The sequence below is a fragment of the Pseudoliparis swirei genome, chromosome 2, assembly GCF_029220125.1.
Source record: "Pseudoliparis swirei isolate HS2019 ecotype Mariana Trench chromosome 2, NWPU_hadal_v1, whole genome shotgun sequence".
NCBI classification, from domain to species: domain Eukaryota; kingdom Metazoa; phylum Chordata; class Actinopteri; order Perciformes; family Liparidae; genus Pseudoliparis; species Pseudoliparis swirei.
In genome coordinates this window covers 9,027,043-9,045,302 of record NC_079389.1, presented here as the reverse complement: position 1 = coordinate 9,045,302, position 18,260 = coordinate 9,027,043, and the positions used below count along the sequence as shown (strand labels likewise).

At 43.3% G+C, this 18,260-nt stretch overlaps 3 protein-coding genes across 9 annotated transcripts in view; 2 read left to right on the top strand and 1 right to left on the bottom strand.

Moving 5' to 3' along the window:
* Positions 1-3,697: 3,697 nt before the first annotated feature.
* On the top strand, positions 3,698-7,926 carry otc (ornithine transcarbamylase). The gene is made up of 10 exons (XM_056426938.1): positions 3,698-4,478; positions 4,621-4,762; positions 4,845-4,926; positions 5,698-5,785; positions 5,928-6,081; positions 6,165-6,287; positions 6,484-6,537; positions 6,626-6,775; positions 7,213-7,350; positions 7,445-7,926. Exons 1-10 carry the CDS (start codon positions 4,408-4,410, stop codon positions 7,502-7,504), a joined length of 1,062 nt encoding a protein of 353 aa, XP_056282913.1. The 5' UTR covers positions 3,698-4,407; the 3' UTR covers positions 7,505-7,926.
* A 223-nt stretch (positions 7,927-8,149) lies between these two features.
* On the top strand, positions 8,150-16,533 carry gpr161a (G protein-coupled receptor 161a). 2 transcript variants are annotated; one of them, XM_056424750.1, is made up of 7 exons: positions 8,150-8,662; positions 10,154-10,541; positions 11,309-12,030; positions 12,269-12,376; positions 13,410-13,535; positions 13,905-14,177; positions 15,860-16,533. In XM_056424750.1, exons 2-6 carry the CDS (start codon positions 10,198-10,200, stop codon positions 14,165-14,167), a joined length of 1,563 nt encoding a protein of 520 aa, XP_056280725.1. In that variant the 5' UTR covers positions 8,150-8,662; positions 10,154-10,197; the 3' UTR covers positions 14,168-14,177; positions 15,860-16,533. The 2 variants fall into 2 exon arrangements, with proteins under 2 accessions (XP_056280725.1, XP_056280715.1); XM_056424740.1 differs by having other exon boundaries at positions 8,151-8,662; positions 13,905-16,533.
* dcaf6 (ddb1 and cul4 associated factor 6) overlaps positions 16,525-18,260 on the bottom strand; it is a 24,332-nt gene continuing 22,596 nt past the window's right edge. For all 6 annotated transcript variants that reach the window (XM_056424684.1, XM_056424694.1, XM_056424702.1 and 3 more), the window contains 4 exons: positions 17,989-18,145; positions 17,823-17,911; positions 17,217-17,322; positions 16,525-17,018 (listed from right to left, as the gene is read on the bottom strand). In XM_056424684.1, the coding sequence (XP_056280659.1) occupies positions 16,960-17,018; positions 17,217-17,322; positions 17,823-17,911; positions 17,989-18,145 (411 nt within the window). In that variant the 3' untranslated portion in view covers positions 16,525-16,959. The remainder of the gene's footprint in view (positions 17,019-17,216; positions 17,323-17,822; positions 17,912-17,988; positions 18,146-18,260) is intronic.

Sequence of the window (18,260 nt, the reverse complement as noted above, 5' to 3'; positions counted from 1 at the left end):
TTTGCTTTGACTTTGATGTGACAGATGATTATGTTGGATGAAGATGGTCTCTGGGTGGAGTCGTATTGTCTTTCACGGTTGTTTACACAGACTTACACTGAGCTGCGTATCTTCTTGACATTTGAGTTCAGCATCTAAAAGCACGACAGCAACGACGTGCAGGGATTCTGTCGCCATGAAGGCGGAGGATGACGAGTTGGTGAGGGTTTGCTTCTGATGGAGAATGTTCCATCTGAACATTGGACTGCACGCGCTTCATTTTCAAGTCTCAAGAGCGTTCAATCGACAAATTGAGTCGGCGTGAGTCGGGTCAGACTTCGAGTTGTGTGGAGGAGGAAGAAGTGAACTTCATTAGCCTCCAGCAGAAAAGGAGGTGAAGAAGAATCATTGGAATACAAAGTTTGTTTTTTAATCCTGTGACCATGTTATAGAAGATCAATCATACAACGGTTGAGTGCAACACATACAGTGGGGTATATACGGAAAGTATTCAGACCCCTTTAAAATGTTCTCTCTGTTTCATTGCAGGGTCTGAATACTTATGTCCATTTGATATTTCAGTTTTTCTTTTTTAATAAATTTGCATGCATTTCTGTTTTTTTCAAGATGGGGTGCTGAGTGACATTAATGAGAAATAAATGAACTATTTTGATTTTAGCAAATGGCTGCAATGAAACAGAGTGAGCATTTTAAAGGGGTCTGAATACTTTCCGTACCCGCTGTAAATGAGCCACTCTTCATGAACACAGGCATTCGATCACTCGGCTGCCTCAATACTCACATTTTTGTTCTGGATAGCTTTTACAAATGAAACTATTTGTGACACTAAAGTGTCTTCAGGAATGAAGCTCGGGGCTGACGAAGACAGGAAGTCGTAAATATTGAGATAATAATGAATCGTTGGTTTCAGTCTTTTAATGAGATTTGTTGACGAGGAATAATACAGAATAGAAGAATAGTATTAAATATATAATAATACATCAGCAGTTGTCTGACTCAGTGAGCAGCTTCCCTACGTGGCCCTGTGGTGCCTTGATGGTGACCTTGTAGTGCCTTGTTGGTGACCTGTAGTGCCTTGTTGGTGACCTTGTAGTGCCTTGATGGTGACCTTGTAGTGCCTTGTTGGTGACCTGTAGTGCCTTGTTGGTGACCTGTAGTGCCTTGTTGGTGACCTGTAGTGCCTTGATGGTGACCTTGTAGTGCCTTGATGGTGACCTTGTAGTGCCTTGTTGGTGACCTGTAGTGCCTTGATGGTGACCTTGTAGTGCCTTGTTGGTGACCTGTAGTGCCTTGTTGGTGACCTTGTAGTGCCTTGTTGGTGACCTTGTAGTGCCTTGATGGTGACCTTGTAGTGCCTTGATGGTGACCTTGTTGGTGACCTTGTTGGTGACCTTGTAGTGCCTTGATGGTGACCTTGTTTGTGACCTGTAGTGCCTTGTTGGTGACCTTGTAGTGCCTTGTTGGTGACCTTGTAGTGCCTTGATGGTGACCTGTAGTGCCTTGTTGGTGACCTTGTAGTGGTAAGGGTAGAGTGTATCTGAGGCTGGAGCTCAAACATATTGGTGTATTGGCAGAAGCAATCATAATCTCTGAATCTGCTCTGAGGAGATTCATCAGACACATTCTTGGGGGGGGGGGGGGAAATAAGCAAATTAATGAGAAAAAAAACATAACACTGAATATAATGTCATGTATCACTTCAATGTTGTATTAAAATGGAAGATGTTTCTGCAGGCACACACAGTATGTATGCTGACCTATGCACATTTCCTGGAAAAGTCAATGAGTGTTCAACATCGCTGCGTTCTGCCCTGGAGTGCACATAATGTCGACCACAACCAAGAAGCCGAACGAGAAAAATAGCATTCAACTGACTCTGCGTTTATGACTTTATGGACAACATATTGCATTTATCTACTCTATGAAGAAGAAACCAAACTTCTCTCACCATGTTTGGCATACAGTCAGAGGCCGATCCTTTCTCAGAGATAGTCTCCTCCACATCTTCTTGTCTCTGACAAGTTTCCCCCTCTGCAAACACCAACAACGAGTGGGTTACTGAAACAGCTGTGCACAAGTCTCTAACACAAGATGAAAACTCAGCTCAGCACTGGATACAAATCATAGGTTAAAAATACCTGATTTAGGAGTCAGGATGCTCATTCTCACTCAGGTGTTTATTGGAAATACCTCCGGAGCGTCTGCAGGGTTCTTTAGGTGTCGGAGGTGATTCTCCAATCAAGGCCTTTTTGGAGGTAGCCGCTCCATACGGTCTTCTTTTTACAGTCCTTTCATGAGATACTACGGTGCTGTGTTTAGTGATAGTCTTTGGTGATGGGAAGGGAGAATGCAGCTCTTTGGATTCAGACTCAGAAGAAGCGGCAGTGGAGGATTCACTCTGAAATGTGTTTGACGATTGAGAATGTGAGCTTGCTGGCTTAGAGGATAACACTGGAGATCTGGGGGATGGCGGTGGGCTCAGTCTAACTTCTGATTGTGGTTTCGGGGATGACGATGGAGGGGAGGCAAAGTCCTTTGAGAGCGTTTTAGGGGTTTGGATATTTCTAGACGTTTGCCAGGAGCTGTTGAGGAAGTCGGAGTTGAGACGTGGGAGGTTGTGAAACATCTCTCCAAACGGCTCCTCAGAGTTTCCCTGAAAGAAAAGAGAGTAAAAGCAACAAATAAAGTGTCTAAAACGTTTGATGGAGCTCCTCTGAGCGGTTAGTCAGCGGCACTGCAGCAGAGCTACAAGCTGGTGTAACACTGCCTCCTACTGGAGATAAAATGTAGTTACAATTATTCAAAAGACAACAACCCTTCTGCAGAGTTCATAGAGTTAATGAAATGCCTTATTTATACCACATACAATGCTATTTAGTACATTTAGGCAAACCAGTAGGAACTATTCGGCCCAGAAATATTTCTTATTATATGACATTATTTTCTCAGCAGGTTGTCAAAAGTATTCCCAAATATATTCCGAGTGATATATACAGTAAATATATGGATAAAACGATAATGACTTTTCTTTATTAATTTAAGTACATTTGAGAGCTGCAATGATGAGTAAATAAATTGATTTTGTGAACGAAAGAAACTTAAATTGCAAATATTTTGATTAATTTATTATTTCAGTAATGTTTTGATATTCTCAAATGTGAGAATTTGCTACCTTGGTGGTCTTAAAATATATGACATGTAAAGACGTCACCTTGTGCTCTATAGGATTATGAAATGTTGAATGAGAAGAGCTCCAGAGGTTACTCACCTGTGATCACAGCGGTGTGGTTCTCTCCGCAGGCGACACGTTGGACGCCAATGTTACCAAAGCGCTCCAGCGGTTTTGGCAAAGCCGCTTCGAACAGAAACGTGCCGTGGCCCAGCTGGCCGTACTGACCTCTGCCGAACGTGTACACGTTATCCTCTGGGACGGCGAGATGGACACAACACTACGTTGATGTTGTATTTTCTTTCATATTTAGATTATTTATGTGCATTGTTTATGTTATAGAGGTGTGAGTGGATACGTCTGGCTACTAATTGGGAACAAATAATATTAATAAATTTACAATTTGTTGAGTATTTATTTTATTAGTTATTGTTGTTTAGTTTTCTTATTTGTGAAATTCTATAATTGTATCTGTTTATATGTTGAAGGTCTGGTGATAACAATTTAATAAAAAGGCTTGTCTGCATAATGACTACTTGTACTAGTGAACCTTTTATTATATTTAGCTAATACTTTTAAGTAAAACTATAATGCAGGACTCTTACTTGTAACAGAGCGTTTTCCACATGATGGTTTTGACAGGTTTTATAAAGTAAATCATATGACTACTTCTAATATATTTCAAATAGAAATGGTAACAGGTGCCTGTCCTAAACCTACCTGTGAGTGCCACTGTGTGCTCTCCTCCACAGCGCACCTGGGTGACATTACCCAGAAACGCTTGCACCCGCTGAGGGACTCTGTGATTGGCCAGCTGCTCCACCTGGAGACCAAGCCTTCCATTCGCACTATCGCCAAACGTGTAGAGATCTCCACCCACTACTCTAAATATCTGAATCAACATAGTGACTGAATCCCGAAGTAACGCATGAACTTCTTGCTTTAAAAAATAGCGGGAATTATTTTTATTTTGTTTGCAGATGAAATAAAACTGAAACCCCAAAGTGAGTAGCCCTACAAATTACGACATTAATAATCCCAAAATCGTTCGTCGTCCCATTTTCAGCGGTCCGACAACAGAGAAGTAAACACGCCCCGCTTCCGGGTTGTGCGGGGACGTCACGGGTAGCCACGCTGCCGTGTCTGCCTTGAAATCTCCTGCTCATGTTGCACGTCAACTAAAATACCCCCACCCCCACCACCATATTGCGCTTTCGTTACAGTTTACTTCAGCGACAATGTCAGCTCTACTCTCCGCAAACAAAACCGTCTTCAAATGCTTGACCGCTCTTTCGTCTCGAGGGTTGAGGTGAGAAACTCCACGTAACTTTATTTCGGAATGAGCACAACAAAGTTGCTGGTGTCCCGTTAGCTGTGTCGGTGAGTGTCGCTCGTCCAGGTGTCACTAACTTCCACGCCGTGTGTCCTCGTGCCGTGCGCTCCCTTCTCAGCATCGGAGCCGCGTCCCTGCAGGGTTCCGGTCATTTAAAGGGTCGCAGCTGTCTGACCCTGAAGGACTTCAGCTCGGAGGAGATCAAGAGGCTGCTGTGGGTGTCGGGGGATCTCAAACATCGGATCAAGCATGAGAAGCAGGTAGCTGGCTCGTGTCTGCCGAGGTGTCCTCAGTGTCTACCGTGGATCATCCAATGGTTGACATCTTTGATTTCTGTTGCAGTATCTTCCTCTTCTGCAAGGGAAGTCGATTGCTATGATATTTGAGAAGAGGAGCACCAGAACCAGAATGTCCACAGAAACAGGTGTGCGTTTTGTTTACCTGTACCTGCACTGGTTTGTGTGTGTGTGTGCTTCAATGCCAATAATGTAACAATCGCATAATTTAACTGTTTTTTGAAAGGCAGGGAAATGTTCTAAAGACATTATATATTTACGGTGATGCATCATTATTATGTTTATAATGAACCTTTCTTCTACAAGTGCATTTGCATCTATGTGCATGTACACATGCTTCTCTCCATCCTGGAGAGGGATCCTCCTCTGTTGCTCTCCTGAAGGGTTCTTCCCTTAATTTTCCCCTTGAAAAGTTATATCTATTTCTTGATAGTTTTTTCTGATCCGATGTGAGGTCAAAGGTCAGGGTTGTCGTATGTGTACAGATTGTAAAGCCCTTTGAGGCAAATTTGTAATATTGGGCAATAATACATAAACTGAATTGAAGTTAATTTAATGTGAATTTTTTCCATTCCTATATTTTCTCGTTCATAAATGCATATTGTACGTATCTTCTGTGTAAATTGCACTAATAGTGATTGTGACATATTTCTAATAATCTCAACCATTCATGAAACAAAAGATTATCTCACGCTGTTAGCTGGGCTGATGATCATTGTCAATATGGACACAAAAGAACTGCTGAAAGGCGACTTTCTGTGCATCCCAGGAACAAAGCGGCCTCCCTCTCTCTCCCCATTCTGCTCCCCTTCAACGCTTACATGAGGTTGTGTTTGTTGTATTGCTGCACCAGCTGCGCCATTTAGGGAATTAAAGTTGTCATAATATCCCAATTCCAGGCTTTGCTTTGCTGGGTGGGCACCCCTGTTTCCTCACTTCTCAGGACATCCACTTGGGAGTGAATGAGAGCAGCACAGACACAGCCAGGTGAGTGTTATATGCACCATGCTTTCACTTGTGGAAATACAATGGAATGAATCGGTTGTTCTGCACAAGGCTGCATACTTACACTCCTGATGTGTCGACTGTCTATCAAGAGAAACCTGAAGTAGCATTTCTTCACTCGCAGGGTTCTCTCAGGGCTCTGCGATATTGTCTTGGCACGAGTTTACAGCCACTCCATACTGGAGGAGCTGGAAAAGGAGGCCTCCATCCCCATCATCAACGGCCTGTCGGACCTCTACCACCCAATCCAGATTCTGGCGGACTTCCTCACCCTGCAGGTACCGCGGCTCCTACGCGTCCTGCATTCCCATCCAGTGAATGACAGTGACGGTGTTTTCTAAAATACCACTCTCCCCCCCAGGAGCATTACGGTTCCCTTAGTGGACTAACGGTGAGCTGGATTGGAGATGGGAACAACGTCCTCCACTCCTTCATGATGACTGCGGCGAAATTGGGAGTTCATCTTAGGATTGCTACGCCGAAGGTTTGCCTCATATTATATTGTTATGTACATTTAGCCGCTCATTAAGCGCACAACTTCTACTTTCTAGTAGATTCTTGTTTTGTAGCTTGCAGGTACAGATGCATGCAGTCAACCTGGAGCATCAAATCCCCCCCCCCCCCTAGTTGCTTTGGTGGTTTTGTAAACTACAAAGCTAAAGCTGTATTTTAATTCTCAGGGGTACGAGCCAGACAGGAGTGTTATTCAAGAGGCACAAAGACTCTCCAAAGAAGTGAGGTCTTCTTCAGGTGTCATTATTTTAAACGCACCTCTTGTCAAAGGATTTCTTTATGAACTCATAACGTCGCGTTTTGTCTCAGCACGGCACCCAGCTTGTTTTGACCTCTGACCCCATGGAGGCTGCCCACGGCAGCAATGTTTTGGTCACGGACACCTGGGTGAGCATGGGACAGGAGGAGGAGAAGAAGAAGAGGCTCAAAGACTTTAAAGGTTACCAGATTACAATGCAGGTAACTAAGGGCATTGTCTTTTTACCTGTTTATATTTTTGTGTATATTTAGTATTCGATCTGTCATTTTTCTTTTACGTTTGCTCTTTCCGACAATGTACTGCAACTGCTTTTTTACTTTCTGAAAGGCTCTTTTTTCGTCCCTTTTACCGAACAAAGCAAATCGGTCTTAAACATGCTCCTTTTTTTAGATTTTAATCTTCTGCAAATTGTTTGTATGGTAAACTAGTTTAACACTAATTCAAGACTGGTTTATAATCCGCAAACAAGCTTTAAATAAAAGTCTTGCACAAAACATGAGAGAATTTTCTGGAAGAAAAAAAAGGTTACAGTAATTATTTTGGTAGATAAGAATGTGGTTTTGTGTTTGGCAAGTAAATATTAAGCAAAGGAGCTGAAAACTAATATCTCATTTTAAATGGGTCACTTGCACTACAGACAGGAAGCGTTGCCAAACCAGACTGGAGCTTCCTGCATTGTCTCCCCCGCAAAATGGAGGAGGTGGATGACCAGGTATTCTACTCCTCTCGCTCCCTCGTCTTCCCCGAGGCGGAGAATAGAAAGTGGACCATCATGGTGAGTTTAATGCAGTGTTCTAGTAGTATGGAATATTCTTTGCCTCCAGTTGGATTCTCCATCTACTGATCGTCACAACCGTCTCCTCTTCCAGGGTCTGATGGTGTCCCTGCTGACTGACTACGCTCCACAGATCCCCATGCCCAAGTTTTAACTTTAACATACGGTAGTTTCACTTGCTTGTCATGAAGAAGGTCCGTCCTATTGCAGAGCTCAGTGTCTGATTTCACCCACCGATGGCACCATCACAACCCTGGAGGGGTTCCCCGAGAGTCAATCTTCAATGTTTACGTTCTACTGATGGAGGACGAGGATGGTTTTGCGAGCCTACGTTTTTACAGACGTGAAATGAAATGAAAAAGATGGCCGAACCGTTCTTCAACTTGTTTAATGTTGCGTCCACTTCACAACTTTCTCTAACGGCATCGGAAACTTGAATGAGGACAAAAAAACTCAATCGGCCCGAGCGGGCCAATCACATACTTGCAGTGTCCACATGGTATTTGAGAAGTATTGTTGTTGTTGTAATGTGGCGAAAAACAAACTAATAAAAGGACACCTCAAGTTGTGAATAAAGCCACAGTGTCAGGAATTTCGGGAAACACGTTTACACTCATTTGCATATTGCTAGTTTTCATTCGGCTGGCGTTAGGCCAAAGGCTGCACGGACGGATGCAGGTGTGAGTGCGCCCCCTATGGAAGCGGGGCGGTAACGCCCCGGCTCGCTGATTGGATGACGTATGCGGTGTTGTTGACATGCGGGACGCTTTGATCCACGTGGGTGGTCCGCTCCGATAAGAAGCGCAGCTTCATTCATTAACACCGCCAGCCTCATTAAGGAAATACGCATGCGCACATTGTGTTGAAAAAAATCCTCCACTACACGTTGCATCCAAAACGTAATAAAATATTCATGCGCTCAACGCTCACAATGGCATGATGATAATTTTAAAAACGCGAATGGCAAGTGGGTAACGACAGGTTCTTCACAGAGATGCAACACACACACACACACATGCTAGAATTGTCGAAACGAGAGAATTCATGGCGCGGACCACCCACACACTGAGGAGAGAAGGGAGGGAGAAGGAGCCGAGGTGGGAGTAAGAGGAGGACGCCATTGCAGCCGCAGCTGGCCGTCTATGATTTAGGAGGGATTTCGGTTATCCGACTTCACAATGTCGAGGGGCTTTTCGAGACATTCCTTCAGGCTCGGCCCGCAGTCGCCGCCGGTTATCGGGTGAACACGAGCGCGCGGGATGGACGGGGCACATCGGACGAAACGTGGAGCCGCCGCGCGCAACAGGAGCAGGTAAAAGTTCGAGAGGGAGCGCTGCGTTTCTGGGGCACAATGGGGGGAAAAAGTTGGAGCTAACGGGCTAACTAACGTTGGACGTTTTCAGCCGCGGTGTTGGAGCCTCACACTTTTAACTTTACTTCCATCGCGCTCGTGCAGAAGCCTCGCGGGACTTTGTGTAAACACGTCGCGTTTACGGTAACTCCGTGAAGATGGTAACGTTCAAGGGGCGAGATGACACTAATGGGGGTTTCTGCTGAAATAACTTACAACTGAATCTAAGATAAGTTAGCTGGCCGCTCCTATACATGTGAAACTCATTTCCTCTAACGTCACCGTTTGGTTTAAAGTTTCACTGCAAACACGAGTTATTGTGTTTAAGCCTTTAGATAATTGCTCATTTAGTTTCATGTCCAACGTTACAACCTCTGCTTCACTTCACTGATGATACAATGTAAATGTAAACATACTATTTATATATTTATAAGTGTAAACTACTTATTTCAAGTCTATTGTAAACCAGAATCATCGTTACAGACGTGACCTCGTCAATGTTATAGTATTATTCTTAAATTATGAGCTACAATGTTGCATATGTGTGATGAAGATGTAGCCGATTGAATCGGAGCCACTATTTACAACTTCACATAGTTTAATCTACAAATATATTTGATGTTTTGTATGTCAAATACTAATCGTCAAAGTAACTACAGCTGTCATAAAAGCAGTGGTATCAAATGTATAATCTTTCCCTGAGTGTCTTATGTTACACACATCTCAATGCAATCTGTCCCTCAAACTTTATTGGAGCTGAAATGACAGAATATTAATTGTAAATCATAATTGATTTTTCATAGAATTCAATTAAAAAATTAGATGAAAGCTGGTCAGAGCTGTACTCATTAAGCATAATTATTATTGCTCGTATTACTTACTTTTAATGGTTTTTATTACTTACTTTTGACAGTTTGTCTTACTTGCTTTTAATGGTTTTTAGTACTTACTTTTAAATGGTATGTTCTTTTTATATTTAAAATGCTCTACTGTAACTTTGCATTGTGTGTATTTATCCTGTTCTATTTGTTATTGCTTTATGTTGTAAGGTCTGTCAGGGGGCAACAGATGCACATTAGCTGAAGCTACACTCTGGTACAGCGCAGCGAATGGTGACATTTTAACTGTGTACATGGTCCCTTTTTTAATAAAGCTTATATAAATTCTCAAGCAAAAGGGCCAAATGTTCTCTGGTTCCAGCTTTTTAAATGTAAGGATTTGCTGTTTTTGTTTTTAGTTTACTTAAATATCATCGGTACTGTGAGACAAAACAATAATTTTGAAGAAATTCCAAGAAAAACGCTACGAAAATCGTGGTTCTTCGCACCCCAAGCCTGCATTTTCACACAGCAGTAATGTAACGTTCTCCTTTTAACAGTCAGAATTTAACATTTGTTTGGGGAGTTTCTTTGTAATATCATAATTTTATAACTACGTCTTTCCTCCCAACAGTCGCCAACCCTTCCTCCACCCGTCTGGTGGCCCAGCCTCACACCATGAACATCAGTAGGAACTGCACCGCGGTGGGGAATGGTGAGGGTCTGGCTGCCCTGGAGTCGGTCTCCATAGTAACCATCACGCTCCTCGCCTGCCTGGGGAACCTCTTGATCGTGGTGACCCTCTATCGGCGGCCGTACCTGCTCACGCCCAGCAACAAGTTTGTGTTCAGCCTCACTATATCCAACCTGCTGCTGTCCACGCTGGTGCTGCCGTTCGTGGCCGTGAGCTCGGCAAAGAGGGAGTGGGTGTTTGGTGTCGTGTGGTGCAACTTCACCGCCCTGCTCTACCTCCTCATCAGCTCTGCCAGCATGCTCACCCTCGGCGCTATCGCCATTGACCGGTGAGTGCTTGGTTATTATTGACGTCAGAGGTACTAATAATGATTATTGTAATGACTTATTTTTGTTTGTCATGATGTTGCATTTTTCATTATTTGATTATCAATTACTGATGTAGCTTTAAACTTAAAATTACTTCTGAATATTTTTATGCTGACAAAGCATTAAACCGTCCAGCTTGTTTCCAGACTTCGTTTAACCACTCGGACCAGTGCAGCTGCTCAGTGGCCAGCTGCCCTCTGCAGCGGCCACGTCTTACACACTATTGGAAGAGAGGAACACGCGTTCCAAAATAATTGCAACAAATGTTTCCTTTTGGAATGTCATAGTTTTTGGTGCATTTCCCTTTAAGGTCGGTATGCAGCCTTGTAAATAAGATTAGTTTACAACACACTTAGCTCGTGGTGTTTCTCTGGAGATTTTCCCAGCTTAAGTGACAAGCATTAGACGGACTAGTACACATTAGTCTCATGCACCACTATGAATGCACCATGCAGCTGCAGGGCTGCGATTATTTCCTTTGGTTACTCTTCTTTTTTTTTTGATTCACAAATAACGATTGATGAAGATTGATATTCTGAACTCAACCACTTTTTATTTGTCATTGACTAGATATTTACGATCTGTTTTGCGTAAAGATAAAATGAGACCGTGGGATGTGCTCACTTTGTCTAATATAAAAATAGGAACAGTTTTATATTTCTGAATGTAGGGTAGTTGTCACAAACTCAGGGCTCCGTTCCTAACTGTTCGCCTCTCGTCCGAACAGGTACTACGCCGTACTTTACCCGATGATCTACCCCATGAAGATCACAGGAAACCGGGCGGTCGTGGCCATCGCCTACGTGTGGCTGCACTCCCTGGTGGGCTGTCTGCCGCCTCTGTTCGGCTGGTCCTCCTTTGAGTTTGACTGCTTCAAGAGGACCTGCGTTGCGTCGTGGCACCGGGAGCCGAGTTACACGGCCTTCTGGGTCATCTGGTGCATCCTCCCCCCCTTATTCATCATGCTCGCCTGTTACGGCGTCATCTTTCGTGTCGCCCGCATGAAAGCCAGGAAAGTCCACTGTGGGACGGTCGTCGTGGCCCAGGAGGACTCCAATGGAGTTCAGAAGAACGGACGTAAAAACTCGAGCGCCTCGACTTCGTCGAGTGGAAGCCGGCGGAGCCTCGTGTACGCAGGCAGCCAGTGCAAGGCCTTCGTAACCATCCTCGTGGTAGTCGGCACCTTTCTCGTGACCTGGGGGCCGTACGTCGGGGTGGTGTGCACCGAGGCTCTCTGGGGCCAGGGGAGCGTGTCTCAAGGACTGGAGACGTTGGTCGCTTGGCTGTCGTTCTGCAGCGCGGTGTGCCACCCTTTCATCTACGGCCTGTGGAATAAAACCGTGAGGAAGGAGCTGCTGGGGATGTGTTTCGGAGATCGCTACTACAGGGAGTCGTTCGCCACGCGGCAAAGGACGTCGCGCCTCTTCAGCATCTCCAACAGAATCACAGGTGCGTGGACAGCGGCGGCTCTCGCTGTCATGCAAATCAATTCAAATGAGAGAAAAGACATAACGATTAAGTCCAGAGACGGTCGGGAGATTCAAACGGTGTAAAAAGGTGTTGGTGCGAAGAATGCTAGAATAGATGTTTGTGTAATAAGTAGTTTACAGGTTCAATTCACATTGGTGTGTTGTGATTTAATGTTTGTATGATGCTGTTCAACCAAATCTTGCTTGTGCTCTTTCAGATTTGGGTATGTCCCCACACCTGACCGCTATGCTGGCCGGTGGAGGGCATCTGCTGGCTCCGGGAAGCAGCACTGGGGATACTGGTTTCAGTTTCACTCAGGACTCGTGTAAGTGTTGCACACGCGGAAGACACTTCATCTGTGTATCCTGACTCGACACATTAAAATACTTCATGGCACGCGTCACCATAGGGTTTAAAACTCTATTGCGTCATACTCCCACGGCTCTGTTGTGGTCGCCCTCGCATTCCTGTTTCACAGCTCATGCTGTGAGGATGGCCTGTAATGTCATGTGCAATGCAAAGAAACGCCTGCGGATCTCATTTGTGTTTAGAGCTGAGCTGTTCCAGCACGATACAGGTAATTTAAAGATATCGCCATATAGCATGGTTTCTGGTAATTCAAGAAGTAAATAGTCTATATGAAATATCCACATGGTTTTAGTCAGGGTAGGAAATTTACATATATTTTTAGGGTGCAATTTTTAGGGTCGTTTAAAAAGAAATTGGAGGCAGTTTTTGAAACTTGTGAAGTAACATTTAACCTTTGTCCATAAATAATAAATAAACTTATTTAGGCTTACAGTATTTGAGCAATTGTCATAAAATGTAAATAAGACTATTAGACAGTAGTCTACAGATTAAAAGTGTTTTCTGAGATTTTCTGAACAAAAAACAGAAATCAGACAATCATATTCAATTTTATTATTTATTTGTGGTTATTTATTGTTATACATTTTTTTAACAACTATTGCCAATTATAACTTTTTTCTTTTTAATAATGATAATTACAAATTATATTTATTGATATTTGTTTGTGTACCTACCTAGTACAGGCAATACAGATAGGACACACACAACAAAGTTAAATTAAATTAAATTATGGGGGCATTTTTTGCCCCTCCTCGTGATATCAGGGGCAATATTACATTTCTTAGGGGCAGTTTTGCCCTTTGTCCTTGTGTATTTCTGACACTGGTATACTATTGTGTGAATTAAGTCCTTAAACAACAAACACAAATGTAAAGTACTCAGTATAATCTCATATATTTAAGAAAGTTGGCCAAACACCTGTGAATGTTTCTACTTTTTCCCCTTTTTCTCTCGGTTGACCCTTTGTTCTGTCATGTTTTCCCCAACAGGCACAGACGTGATGCTGCTGGACGACTTCTCCACAGACGGCTGCTCCCACCCACAACAACACGGGAATCCGTCCGTGAAGAGGAGGAGCTCCGTCACCTTTGAAGACCAGGTGGAGCAAGCCAAAGGTATCATTTCCACTCCGTCAAAAAACGATTTTAGAGGGGAAGGAAGGGAGTTCCCACTCTACTCACTGAGGCTTTGAAGCGTGACTTTGTTGTCCGCAAGCCTGTAGGTGTCGACTGCCTTCTTGTCCAAGGGTTATCTGACTTCTACCCCAGTGCATGCTGGGATAACCTCTCAACCATGACCCTGAATGGGAATTTTCTAGAGGACAAATTATGTCCTTTAATAGTAGATGCTGTCTTGCAATTCATTATCAGAAGATGTTTTTATGGTGATACAGTTTGTCGGTAAACATTTGTGGTATTAATAAGGAATGGGCAAGTTCTGTTCCCTGTGTTATGTGTCTGATAGTATCTGTTTTCCCCCCTCAGCTGAAAACACGATTCAAGTCCACGCAGAGGTGCAGAAGTCTCTCGACAGCTTCGCCTCCTGTCTGGCGAAGGCCATAGAGAGCGACGCCAAGCTCACCCTGTTCGGGGAGGGTCTGGCTCTTCCGGGGGGACTGTCCACGACGAGAGCAGCACCGAGACCCAGATACCTGGACGGCCAGAGACTGAGGCTGGAGAGTATCGACGAGGGGATCGTTAAAGATGAACGAGCTGAAGGGAGTGGAGTGGAGGAAAACCCAGCCTGAACACAAGCAGGTCCGTTGACATGTTTTTAGACTGCCCGGGTTACACACCTCAACGACTACACGTGACCATGTAGGCCCGTCACACCCCGGGGTGCGCTTTATGAAGTCTGATCATACTTTAAGTTATTAGGAAGCAGGGAGAGGCACATTATTAATGCCACTACGCCGTACCAGGTGCACACCATCAGTGTCTTTGCAAGCTTTTGTTTGGATTCATGTGATCAATAGGAAGCCTTAACTGCTGTAACCTAAATTATCAGATTGTTGTAGTGACTTGTTTATTATATAATGGTATGTTAATGTGCCATAACATGTGGCTCACCAAGGCTGAAAAAAATGCAACGGAAATGCATTTTGTTTCAAACTGTTAGGAGATCATTTTACAAACTTTCTCTTTTATTACATGAAGAAAAGTTAGTTTCAACCCCAAATTCTATTCAGGTACAGATGCTTATTGTGGCCGCAGAGTTGGACTCTGACACATACAATGAAACATCGTATCCATTATTTGGGTATGACTGATGTGAGGCGTCTATATTTGTTAATATCACAGAAGTGTCAATGTATGATTAATCGAAGCCTTGAGAAAAATCTGAATTGTTCTTATTTAAAAGTATGACCCGACTCTGACGTGTAAGTAGAGCTCTTATCATCCATAGTCAGTGAAGGCCCTCTCATGTAACAAGGGGAGTGACTAACAGTGACGGATAGACTTTTGTTTTCAAACTGATTGTTTAAAGGTATTCCAGTAAGCCGTCCTTCTTCTGATAAACATGAACATGTACAATGTGTTTGCCGTGTTCAAAGTGTCATGTATGGGACGGTCATATTTAGCATACAAATTCTTGAGTTATGGCCAAAGAATGAGTTCTGTAAATTTGACCACAATTTTCTAAAGGGGTCAGGTTTGACCCTTGAGGCCCTTTTCACAGCAGACGTTGTGTCCTGGCAGGGTAAACACGGGTTAAATGATTAATTAATTGTGGTCCCATTGTAGTTCGTATGTCATGAGGTCTTTCCAGTGGGCACGATGCCTTCCAGTGAGGACTCAATAACTTAAATGGAACAGGGCCGTAATTAATTTCCTGACTTATTAGAAGCTACAGGAATCACACTTAGAAACCACTCTGTGTCAGAGGGGCGGTCATTACTGCCTGGTCAGTATATTCAGGAACAATGAAATGGGTTAATGAAGTCCAAAATGAGGTAATATGGAGACTGCTTATCAGTATTTCAGAGGTTGTTGTATTAATAAAAATGCATTGGCCAAAGCCTCCAGTTCATAATGTGCACACTGAGCAGTGCACAGCCAACATTTCACTGCTTGTTGCGGTCGAGGTCTTCGAGTCGAGTCGTCTTGAGGTCAAACTGGTCTTCATCAACAACACTGTCTCGTACATATTAATTGGTGCATGTGGTTTACCTCAGTTTATACGCCATCACTCCCTTTACTATGATGAGGACATTTGTAATAAGTAGTGCTTCAGTCTTACCTCGTATCTTTTTATATTATGTCTGACCGGTACTATCCACATGAAAAGGGATGTAACCTTTTTGATTTTCACTATACAGTTTAAAGTAATAATAGAACAAATTGCATTTAAGTTTTGTATCCAGATTCTTCGATTAAAATGTTTTTCATAAAAAAAACTTCTGATCTCGTTTTCTTTGTATTATCTTTCCTGATTGCAGTAAAGCTGAACCATGTGACGAAGACCACTTGGAACATTTACCAAATATAGTTATGACTCAAATCAAGAGGATCGTTTACAGTTACAAATGTTCTCCCGGAGGGAACACAACTATTTTAAACATCAGAGACTCTACAGCTGCACTAAATGTCTTCACGGGAGCCAGTAGGATCTGAAGACTACAAGTTTGAAAAGAAAGTTAAATGATAGAGAAATTGGCTTAAACTCACGAAACTATTTGACCTACGAGAAAGATTGTCTATTTCTATATAGTTATTCTGAATGCCAAGTTATCGGTGCCACTGGGTCACGTTCCACTCATCGGATGAAGTCATGCAGGTTTACTAGAAGCTCCTAGGATCCCACCGCAGACAGACCCAGGTGGACCAGCAGGACTAGAACCAGGACTGCATAGGACCACTAACCCTAACGGACCTCCGTAGCCCGCTCCTCAACTCTGCTGGATGCTAATGGCTACGTTGGCGCTTGTTGCCCAGTCGTCTTCAGCTTTTACACATCCGGACATCTTTGAGATGCAGTAGCTTTATTTATTTTTTCAATTTAAAAATTCTGTCAAAGATTTACTTTATTGACATGTCCCTTTTTTGGGTCGAAGAACCACAGCTTTCTTTCTCGTTTTTCTTCAACAATAAAATTAAAGCAATCTCCAAGTATGTTTTTACTTAAAGTCCTTGTTTACATGCGTAACTGCCAGAGCAGCACATCAACATTTCTTAGCTTTGTGCTACAAATTCAAAATGTCACACGTTAACACTGATCAAAGGTCACTTTCTCCTAACAAAATAATATTGCACTTAAAACATCCTTGCACACCAGCCGCCATTATTCTCACACTTAATATATATATACTGACGTGGTTGCCTTTTGCATTCAAACAGATGTACTTTATCATACAGAAACATCAGTAAGAAAGTCATCTTAGAAAATCACAGGGGGCTAGAAATTACACTAATTTTCAAAAGGAAGTATTCTACACTATACTTGTACAAATTTCAGGGTTGTTGTTTTTTTCGTGTTTTTTTTTTTCAAGTGCTATACAGCGAGAAGAAAGTGTTTGTTTTTCTTTAAAATGCCAGCAGGCTACTGCTCGTCCTCATTTTCCTGTCCTGAACCTTCGGAGCGATCACCTTCTAGTCGATCTGCAAGAAAGCAAAAGACAGATGTTAAAGGGGAGGGGCCAGAAGGCAAAAGACAGATGTTAAAGGGGTGGGGCCAGAAGGCGAAAGACAGATGTTAAAGGGGTGGGGCCAGAAGGTGTCCTGAGGAAAGGAAAGGTTAACAGTGTCTGTGCCACCTGTGCACTTTAGGAGTCACACACATTCAAACCAATCTTTTACCTGATCTGATGTGATTAAGGGAGGCCAACATTCGGAGCATGAAGGAGGCCGGGACTGTGATTGTGTTCCTAGTTTCCTCGAGCATCAGCTCGTTCCGAGTTATTATCTTGAAAGAAAAGGAGACAAAAGAAAGACGAAAATAGAATGAAGGAATATGACATAATGGTAAGAAGAGTAAAACAGTTGTGACAGAACCATGAATAAAACCATTTGTATTGGCCCCCTGTACAGTGACATAAGACATCTGCTATTTGAAAATAAAATCTATAACAGTGCAAGTTTGACATTTTGGGAAGAAGCCTTCTTTAATTTTTGTGTGAAAAAAGAATATTTTGTATTTATGAAGCCAGCAGCTGATTAGCTTTGCATGAAGACTTGAAACTTGCTAGCCTGGCTCTTCCCAACAGTGACCACATCCACCGACCGGCACCTCAAACCACATATAACATGCTAATTAGCCCACTAATTAGCATGTTATATTATTCTGTGCAAAGATTAGAAATCAAAAGTGTGAATGATGTGACTTCCTGAAGGCACCATGATGCCGATTTGGTCGTGTGAGTGTAATATGTTGAGTTCAGTCCGCTGATCTCGTGGCAGTCGTACCTCATTGGCGAGGACTCGGTTGAAAGATGGCGATTGTTCCAGTGGCGACCAAATCTTGATATCGTAGTCGATCCCTGAAGAAGCCAGAACTGAAACAGACCAGGAAATAAACATTGCGATACTCAGTCACATCGTCAGGTCACCTGAGATGGGGAGGGGGACTCACTGGGGTCGTACGGGTGCGGCTGCAGGCAGTTCACCACGTGGTTGTCGGCTTCCAGCAGCATGAGGTACTCTGCCGTGTGTCTGTCCCAGACGAAGATGTGGCCGCAGTCTGAGCCGCTCATCACAAAGTTGTTCCCCCAGAAACAGGACTCCTTTATCTGGAATACAGAAACAAAACACACCTTGAACTCCACACGGTCGGAACAGATCAACAGTTTGCTTCATCTCTGAAAGTTCGATGAGAAGACTTCGATAAGTGAAGAGCTGGAGAGC